The sequence below is a fragment of the Astyanax mexicanus genome, chromosome 2 (assembly GCF_023375975.1).
Source record: "Astyanax mexicanus isolate ESR-SI-001 chromosome 2, AstMex3_surface, whole genome shotgun sequence".
Lineage (NCBI taxonomy): Eukaryota > Metazoa > Chordata > Actinopteri > Characiformes > Acestrorhamphidae > Astyanax > Astyanax mexicanus.
The window spans coordinates 65,114,145-65,124,884 of NC_064409.1; the positions used below are offsets into that span (position 1 = coordinate 65,114,145).

Genomic DNA, 10,740 nt, shown 5'->3' on the forward strand with positions numbered 1-10,740 from the left:
CAGTGCTTTAATAGTATAGCGTATAGCTGTTATATGATGAGATAGATTTCTGCAGTTAATGGAATGCATGCATGGCAGCACAAACCAGTGAATGAACTCCTACTGTGATATAACCAAGTTTGATTAGAGCAGATAAACTGCTATGCGGAGCCATATAGTATTCATCAGCTACAGAAAAGAAGAACGATTCGGTCTAATTTACCCCATGGGTCTAATTTACCGTTCCCACTGCGTGTCCACATTGGGCGAGGACGTGACTGCACTGCTGAGAATGATCCACATGGGCTGAATGTTTGTGTTCAGCACCCAATTTTAAAAAGCCCTCAATAACTTAAGTCATATCAAAACAAGCGACCACCTCCGCAGCACCTAATACAATATAAGAGAATATTGAAGGGATTGAAGGAAAATGATGGAATGGGTATTAATTATAGGCAGATGACTCAGGGAAGGCATGTATAATGATTGAATGGGTGGGTGGCAGCTGAGCACCTGCATATATCTGATGCCTTTTCTGAATAACACAGACTGAATATACCTACAGCTCTGGAAAAAAAAACTACTTAATAGTTTTTTAGTTTATTTTACCAAATTGGTAAAAAAACTCTGGAATATAATCAAGAGGAAGATGGATGATCACAAGCCATCAAACCAAGCTGAACTGCTTGTGTTTTTGCACCAGGAGTAAAGGCATAATGTTATCCAAAAACAGTGTGTAAGACTGGTGGAGGAGAATTTCTGAACTCTTAAAAATGTATGAATATGATTTTGTTTCCTTTTCATTATTTGAGGTCTAAAAGCTCTGCATCTTTTTTGTTATTTCAGCCATTTCTCATTTTCTTCAAATAAATGCTCTAAATGACAATATTTTTATTTGGAATTTGGAAGAAATATTGTCTGTAGTTTATAGAATAAAACAACACTGTTAATTTTATTCAAACATATACCTATAAATAACAAAATCAGAGAAACTGATTCAGATTTTCCAAAGCTGTATATTTAAAACCATTTATGAGTTCAGAATAACTATTTTTATGGTTTAGGCATCTCAGAAAAGTCCTATACAGTATGTCTATGTGGAATCAGTCAGGAATAACAGCTTCTCCCCCACACACACACACAGGCTCTCACACTCTCACGCTCACACCTCAGCATGTTGCCTGTTACTCACCAGGAACGTTACATGATACTGAGGCCATTATCTGCGAGTCCACCCGACCAATCAGTGAGGGACTGACTGCATGCTGGACAGGTTATAGATTCCCTCAGAGTTTCTCATGTTACCACCGGTTCAAATCTAATACATTAATGAAGACGAATGCAGACATAACTTGAATAATTGAATTAATTTAAACTTATAAGTACATTTGTAGGATATAAATATGACAGGGAGAAAGTAATTGAATCTTTTAATGGATTTCAAATGCACTTTTTCCTCTAAAAATGCTTAATTACAGCAGTTCATATATCATTCTTGTACTTTTATGGTCTATAAATCAACATTATGGTGTTTAATTAAACTTATTCCTGCTGTAATCTGCCATTTCTAGCTGGAATCATCTATACATGTAAAGATCTACTGGAAATATTCCAATGCTTTGTAGCTATGTAGGAGCTATAGCTGCATAATATGTATTATTTCTACATCAATATTGCAATGCACACATGCACAACAGCCATATTGCAGAACGTTTTGCTCCTTAATACAAAGAAAAACTCAAAACTCAAAACTCTTAAATGACAGTATCTACCAGATTAACATTTACAATGGTATGAAAACCCTTAACCCTGATTATCTCCATTTGCGTCCGCTCCGCGTCCTCTTCCTGCTCCTGCTCTTCCCGACAGATGTATGTTCTGAAAGCAGTGCTGCATAGAAACCAAGACAAGCAAAATAAATGAGCTTTCAGTTTTCCTCTTAGGACAAAAACGAAGAGCAAGTGGACCATTTGTCATTTAAGCACCGTCTAATGAAATGGCGCTTCCCTGCCAATATTTGGCAGAGTGTTTTAATCAGAACATTTAATTGTAAATGAACAAGTGTGTGTGTGATCTAGATGAAGCTGAGAAAAAGCTCAGAGAATCAGTAAGCTAATTGTCAGGACAGTGGAGTAATCAGCCGACTTTGCCAGGTGGCAGCGTGCCAAAAGCACGGGCGCACAGGCGAGTCTACGGCAGGGCAGAGGGAGGATTTCACAGCCGTCTTCTTGCAAATTCAACCCCCTTTTGCCAGTCTGTGATTTCCAAAACATTCTGAGGTAAATCCAGTCTGAGGCTCAAGGGTTGACTCACTGAGGTAATCAGGAGAATATTGCAGAACTCTTTTCCTTTATGACTCAGGCCTTTTTCGCGCAAATGAATTTTTGCTTTTTCATTTCCGTCTTTGTTCCCTTCTCTCCTCATATTCACACTGTAACCTTATTAAATCAGCAGGCGTACTGTAATGGACTCTTTGCAGTGGGACTGGTTTATTAGACTTGACTCTGCTCACTGGTGTTGGTAAGCTCTGAGGGATCTCTGACAGGACCTGCATTCTTTATTCAGCTTTAACACGTCTGGACAGTTTTTCTGGACACACACACCGGACCGTGCAGTCCCTGCTGACAGGCTATTTATTACTGGAGTAAATTATACAGTTCAGGAGGATTTATTTAAAACTAAAATTAACTACATTTGATCAGTGGCAGCAAAAACGGTAGCTAAATATTTTAGATCCATAAATATATCAGTGTTTAAAATTGTAATAAATCAACAGGAAAGCAAAACAAGCTACATTCAATATTTGTACCTAGTTCATAATAAATGTATCATCACAAGTATTGGACACACCTGCTTTTATGGTACACTGGATTTAAAAATTGAGACTTTAAGATATTTATCTAGACGAAATTAGCAAAGTAGTAAATTCTTTACAGTGCCAAAAGTCATGGAGAGAAACTGGTATTTAGATTTTTTCTAGATTTTTTCTATATAGTGCTATAGCATTAATGGAAATTACTATAATCACAGTTGTTTAAGTAGGTGTATGATTGAGCAGGTCTCAGACACACGCAGATGCAAATCTAAATATACTTTATTAAATAAAGTATAGGACAAAGGCGTGGTCAGACAAAGCAAGCTCAATACCGGTAAACAGCAGCAACAAGGAGATAACATACCAGAGTAGATAAACAGTCCAGAGGTCAAAGACAACAAGGCAATATTAGAGGGCTGGGAAAAAGTCAAGGTCAGTAATACAAAGCAAGGTCAAACGAGAAAGTACCTGTAGCACAGGCGATGGAAAACACATTGTACGAGGATAAACCGTCAATACTCAGCAAAGGACAGGTAGAATTGAGCCCATAAAAAAGGGCTTTACACACAGCTGATTAGAATTCAGGTGTTTAACTTCCTGAATGTGGCATGTGCAGTGTCATGTGACCAGGGAGAGGTGTAACATTAGTGTGCGGTGCATTCTGGGCAATGTAGTTCGGAGACTGCAACAGACTGTACCACTCAAAAACCTTATAATTAAAACACTGACAAGTCAAAGTGACATTGCAGCGTCGTTACCAGAATGTTCAAAAACGTTTAAAAAATAAAGATGTTCTGAGAACAACCAGATAGCTTTACAGACTGAAGAATCGTTCAGAAAACGTTCTACTAACAAAAAATTGTTAGCTGGGCATCTTTTTTAACTCTGCTAACTCTCCTGGATTGGTATTAATGGCATGTTCTGATCATTTGCAGGATAGAATTGCTGTTGCTGTATCATATATTATGGTGATTTTGATGATTATTTGATGATAACGTATTACTTGGTGATTTTGGACTAATGGGCATGGTTGTGCTGTGTGTTGTAGTACGGAATAAAGAAGAAGGAGGAGAAAGAGGCGGAGGCTCAGGCGGCCATGGAGCAAGCGTCCGAAGGCAGTCTCACCCGCCCCAAGAAAGCCGTGCCCGCCGGCTGCGGGGACGAGGAGGAGGAAGAGGAAAGCATTGTGGACACCGTCATGAAGTTCCTCCCAGGTCCACTCGTAGACATGTTCAATAAAAAGTAACGTCTGTTGTCTTGGATACGTTGTTATTAAACCTGTCATAAATGTCATTAAGTCCACCAACCCTTCCCCTCCACTCACTCGTTCCAGAAGCTCTGGACTCGTGGCCGGCGTGCCATGACATTTGTCTTTACCTTTGAGCTGAGAATGCATAGCTTTACGACGTTTTGGATTATGACTCGACTACGATCTGACTGCGAGCAAAAAATGCAACATTTGATGCTGGTATGCGTAAAAAATGCTAATTCTCAAATTAAAGACAAATCGAATGCCAGGTTCGGTCTAGCAGTCCAGGCCATGGAATGACGACAGTAATTACCCAAGTTCCACCAAGTTTGTTTTTATTTTTTTTTGTAAATAGACAAATATAAAAAAAGACTATATATATATATATATATATATATATATGAATATATGAATACCAGAAAATATATATATATAAATAAACACACACAACGACTAAGAGAAAAAGCCATAATTTTAACATGGAGGAAATCCTCCAGCTCATATCGTATTTTTGATTGAAGTTTGCTCTTCTGTTGTTGATATTATTGATTATTGACCGGTTTGTGTGGTAGAAATGTATATACAGTTTACATTCATTCATTCATTCATTCATTCATTCATTTATTCATTCATTTATTTATTATTCGTTCATTCATTGAACCACTATGGCTCCATGCTCCTATGAGTCCATGATTCCATGATGATTCACTGTGTTTACTTGTATTAAATTATTATTATAATTGGAAATTCTGTACAGTTGAAGTGAGCGGAAAACCATACGTCACCCGTCACCTTGTCTTGAGTTGTTTTTTTTTGTTTGTTTTTTCCTCAAGCATGATAAATGTGATGTGAATGCACTGTGTTTCATTTTATTTGTCGACATTTGATTTATTTGATTTTGTTGAGGAAATACATTGATATTTAAGGCAATAACTGGTTGTTATTTATTTATTTATTTATTTATTTTTTGTTTCATCCTCGCCATATATGGTATAAGTGTAAAACCATGATTTCAAAGCTCTTCCTTCAGAAGCTGCAGTGCGTCCCTCGTGTCTGAGCTCATCGTGTTTTGTCCATCTCGCTCTGTAAATCGTTATTCGATGAGATTCACTGACTGAATGACGTGGATTCAGATGTGTTATATAGTCACGACTAGAGGAACACAGAACTGAGGAGCTAATTAGCTACGTAGCTGATTAGCTAATTAGCTGCTACAGCCGAAGAACGCGAAGAGGAGATATAGGAGATATAGAGCGCATACTACTACTACTACTACTACTACAATTGGATCAATAGGGCTATATATATAAATATATAAATATAAATATTTAATCTTCATCTTCATCATCATCCCTGTACAGTAAATAGAGTAATTCAGTGTTTACATTCCTATTTATGTTTCGAGGCACAGCCGCGAGTTGTGCGTTACACGTTAAGTGAACAGACAGTGACAACAGTGCAATATTTGTTGTTCTTTTTTTTTTCCGAATGAAGATGTCCTGTGTCGGTTGGTTAATTAAGGGAGCGCTATCCCAAATCAGCAATAACAGACAATCTTCATCGTTATGTATTCAAGCTTAATTGATTAATTAGAGAATGTTCGTGTGCAGATGATGTGTCGTCTTCCTAGTGCCAGTCAAGCTAAAGGCTTGAGATAAGCCTAATGAAAAATGCATCTCGGAGAGGGAAGTAGGGAGCGGAGAATTCCTTTTATTTGTGGGTGTGAATTTCAGCGTAGGCCAGCAGCGTAGACCCCTGCGGGGGAGCTTCTTTGGGGGTCTCTGAGCCGCCGTTGCGACTCTCGCGTTGCTTGAGAAAGCAGTGTTTCGGCCTGTGCTTTCCTGACCGTTTCTGTTCGTTCGTTCGTTTGTTGGTCTGTTTAAGTTGTTCTCGTGCGTGTTGCCGTTACCGTTGTTTGACGTCGATGTTGCCGTTGTCGTTGATGTCACAAGTGTCGTCGTAATAGTGCGTAGTTGTGGTGAACGCTTATAGCCCAGAGGGAAACCAATAGGTCTGAATCCTGCAAATGCCGAGAGATGATAGGCCGACTGCGAAGCCTGCTTTTTTAAAGTCTTTCTGTCTTTTAAATTAATCTGCTCAGTGGCTTTATACGCTCACATATACAGCAAAGCTAACACTCCGATGCTAAGTACTGTACATACCGCTAGCGTTTATCAGATTTATCGGTAGCTCGCGAGTCAGTCAGTACTAGCCTATTATTAGTCTATATTCAGGTGAAGTCATCAGTCATCAGTCACACGTCATTTCTAAGCATGTACTGTTTCTGTATGTTCCTTAGCTGATTTCTTTTAGCAAAAGAATGCTAATGCTTATGTGTGTTTGTTTTTGGGAAATTTAATAATTAAAAAAAACGCAGGAGGTGATTCGTAGTTAGCTATCGGCTGCCACTGGAGTGCTTTAAACATTCCGAATATATTCCAAACATTCCATCTGGCCCTTGCTGGCTTCCCAGAAGTCGTGGATCAATATTATATATATATAGATATTTAAGGTATAGAAGCTTTTGTGCATTTAGATCTAACTTAATAAAAAAAAAATCAAACCTGGCATCTGAAAATAATCTTAAAATATATAAATCGTAATTGGACGTGCATTCACTTTTAGCACTTGTGTTAACACTTCTTACGAATACTGTATTCACAAAGCAAAAGGAATGCATTTATAAAGCATTATAAGGCATACATAATATCTTACAGTGATAAGATTGTCAAAAGCTTGTTTAGTAATAATAACATCGACAAAGTACACAAAGTACAAAGTGTACATGTGACTTTTTATGAAAACCATAATTACTTATGTCACTATAATTAAAATGTATTTAGTTATTGTACTAAATAAGTGTATGAGAATCATTATAAGGTATTATGTATGGCTTATAATGCATCATAGGAATTGGTACAAAACTCATATAATAAAAAGTGAGAAGCCGGAGTTGATTGACATAATGTAGTAACCTACACGCACACACACACACACACCCTACACACACTTACACACAGATACTAAGTAATCTCCACAGCTATATGACCTGCCATGTACTTTTCAAAGCCACGAGTCCAACATATCTATTCAATATATAGGATATTACTGTGCTCGCCACCCTGCAGCTCGATTGTACGGTGACGGTGTCCATCTAGAACCGAACCACAAACCAGTGAAAACCGTTAAGCTGCTCCTTAATTGGTTCAAATTGAGATTTAGATGAGCTGCCAATCATCCTCCAGCATTATATCTTAAGACCTTACTGCCACTACTCTCCCATTAGTCCAGTGTTGAGGCCAGTCCTATTTGTTGTTTTCGTGATGTGCAGTACCTCCTGTGTGCTGGATCGAGACGTTAAACAAAAGGTTGAGCTTTGATGATGATCATCTTCCGTCATCGTCAACAACGAGAAGGTCGTGGTCAGTACGGCGTAATAGAGCACAAAATCTGCTGCGACTCAAAATGTACTGCGATGTTCTTCAGTATGTGTATAAACTGCCTTCAGCTTCAGTCTTTGTTGCTGATTCCATATTCGTGGCCTGTGTGATATAAGCATACTTCAGCGAGACTGCCTAGATTAATCTCCGTCCATGACATCACCGACACTGCCCATCCCCTCATCCACTATGTTTTCTTAAACCAAAGAGTGGTCTTCTTTGTGATTGGACGTTTCTCTGTTGTTTTATGTCATTCTTGCTTGATATGTTTTTTTGGTCTTATTCTGTGTGAGTGTTTGAGATGTTATAAATTAATTTAATTTAAAGTGTCATTTAATGTTCTGAGGTTTATTTGTATTGTATTTGTGTAATGTGTCTTTGATTGATTTGATTTGGGGTTTATTTGCTTTGTTTCTGCCATTCTCAAGTCTATATATAGATATATAATACGCTGTTAGATAAGCGTGAGTTACTTTTCCAGAATGTGAAAAATGGCAAAATTCTTCAACCTTCAAAATTCCTCTTTTAGCTCAAGACTGGACTAAACTTTAGGTTTATTATTGAACTACAGTTTTACTCTTACAGGCATGAAGAATGCATTCTTGCTAGCAAATACATAAAACCTCTGTTGATAATGTGTGACCCAAACGGCTTTTGTGGCTTTGTGACACTTTCCACTTCATACTTTTGTCAAAACTAACTCAAATAGCGCACAAACACACACATACACAGTACACAGTATGATTTCCTTACACCTTTCTCTTCTCTTAGACGGCATTTTAGGACCACTGTTTAATGTTAAATTGAAATAATGGACACAGTCATTTGGTATGCTATTGAATATAGTTAATATTGTGTGAATATGTCAAACTGTCATAATATTTTGAGAATAAACTGGTAAAATAGGGCATGAATGTGATATTGCAACCAGGAAAAGTTGCAATATTCTGGCCAATGCTCTTTATTCTCAAAATATGATGGCTTTATTCTTGAAATATAGACTGTATTTTCAAAATATTATGTATTTACTCATGAAACATTGATTATATTCCCAAAAAGACATATTTAATCTACTGAAAATCTAAAAAAAAAAAAATAATAAAATTCATATTTTAACAGTGGCTATAAAAGGTTGTCCTTCTTCTCAGATACTCATAACATTTAAAATAGCATTTAAAAATAAACTGCCTGAGAGAACTTTAAATCTAATTCATTCTTCTGAGCTGAATGTAAGTAAGCGTGTGCTGTTCCTTTGCATTGTCCTTCTTCGCGTCTCTCTCTCTCTCTCTCTCTCTCTCTCTCTCTTTCTTTATCTCTATCTCTCTCTCTCTGATACAGATAAACGATTAAACGATTCTTGCTGTGGTTTTTATGTCTGTAACATCTTCTTGTTCCTATCTTTTTTCTAGTGGTTGTATATTCGAGAAATATGTTCCTCTTTTCTGAAAACGTTCTTTCTTTCTTTTTTATTTTCTGGGTGTAAATTTGATGTTCTTTTTTTGTAACTGTGGATATAAAAAGAGACTTCTCACTCTTCTCCCTCTCTCCTCTCCCTCTCGATCTCAATCTCTTTCTTTGTTGACAAAAATTGTATGCATGCGTATGGTGTGTGCAGTAGGCAAGGTTTGTAAAAGATACTTCTGTGTGTCTTCGGTGTTCCCCCTCCTCTCCCCCAATCCCCCCCAAATCTTCCCAAACCCCCCCCCCCTGATCGCTCCACCTGTAAGCCCCCACTGCATGCCCATTTTAGAATGATTTTAGAACTGTAACATTCCTGCCAAAATGGAATCACCGCACACTGAGAATAAAGTGATTTCATATATAAGCGCTGGTGGTCCTGTGTTTTTGCTCTGCAGCCCGAGGCTGCTGAGTATCACGCCCGTCAACTTTACTTGAAAGCAGAGGGAGGGATTCCCTGAGTATCTGGCGGGTGGTCCCACTGCGGCACAGCAGCCCCCACTCTGTTTTCTACCAACATGGAAATCAGATGCAAAGAAGCTGCCGTGCAAAGATCTTACTGAAAAAAAAAAAAAAAAACACTGAGAAAACAGCTGAATATGGAAGCAAACCCTAATCTACAAATCCAGAACTCTTTCTCTTTTTTTATTTTGACATGTCTATTTTTTCCTCATCCCTCACGCTGGATAAACAGAGTTTGTTATTCCGTTCAGCGCGGCTGTTCTACATTTTCACCTTTTTGTGACAAATCTGAATAAATGTGAAAAACGTCTGCCAGCAGAATGTACCGTATCATTCACATTCAGACTGGATCATCTTGTCCTGAAGATTAAAACTGCTAATCACGTTGTAAAGAGAGTGTCAGGAGAGACTTCAAAAGAAATGCAGTGCAGTCACGACCGGGCTGCAGCTACCGGCACCTTCTACATCAAAAACTAGCTTTTCATTCTCAATCAGTCAGTATGATGAAGAAGTGTTCAGAAGTGTTCTTCCAGCATCATTGTGATTAATGATTTCAGGACTGTAGAGAAGTCTTTTGAGGTTCAACCTTGACTTAACATACAATGACATGGCAAAAGTCATGGAACAGAAACTAGTATATAGTACTAGTACTAGTGGTTCATTGTTGATTTCTCGAAGATACTCAACTAAAATTCAACGTAATGTCTAATAACGTCACAATTCACAATTTGTTTTGAAAAGGGAATAACCTTTTTGACAAAGGGAATTGTGAGGGGCAGGCAGGATTAGTAAATGGCAACAAATATAAACAACATACCAGAGAAAGTAGTCAGGCAAACCTGGGTCATACAAGAGAGATCCAGCAAGAAAAAGGTGAAAGGCAAGAGAGTAGTCAAAAATACAAAAATAGGTTAGCAACAAAAAAATGCAAACAACAAAGAAACACATCGTAGAAGAGCTAGGAAATGTAGATTAAATTCTCAGCAAAGAGCAAGGCAAACAGAGGGGTATTTATACAGGGGAAAACGGGTGGAAATCATCAGTAGCTCGGAGAGTGGGAACACCATAACGTCATGTGATCAGTGAAGTGAGGGAAGTCCGGTGTGGGTGAATGCTGGGAAATGGAGTCTTTAGTAACAAGTGCAGAGTCTGGAGCAGGCAGGCTGACAGGGTCAGGGCTGACAAATAAAAACAAATAAGGTTAAGGCAACTTATGTTAAGCTTAGGAATTCGTTTTTGGGTTAATTCGAAGTGAGTTGGAAATTATAACATGTTAGATTACTTGCTACAAAAATATGGTCAGATTAGAGTAACGTGTTACTTTTTACAATGTAGCT

At 38.0% G+C, this 10,740-nt stretch overlaps 1 protein-coding gene across 2 annotated transcripts in view; it reads left to right on the forward strand.

The window, feature by feature from the left end:
• LOC103041759 (complexin-1) overlaps nt 1-9,308 on the forward strand; it is an 82,161-nt gene extending 72,853 nt beyond the window's left edge. For both annotated transcript variants that reach the window (XM_007228031.4, XM_007228032.3), the window contains exon 4: nt 3,843-9,308. In XM_007228031.4, coding sequence (XP_007228093.1) covers nt 3,843-4,040 — 198 coding nt within the window. In that variant the 3' untranslated portion in view covers nt 4,041-9,308. The remainder of the gene's footprint in view (nt 1-3,842) is intronic.
• The last annotated feature ends 1,432 nt before the right edge of the window (nt 9,309-10,740 follow it).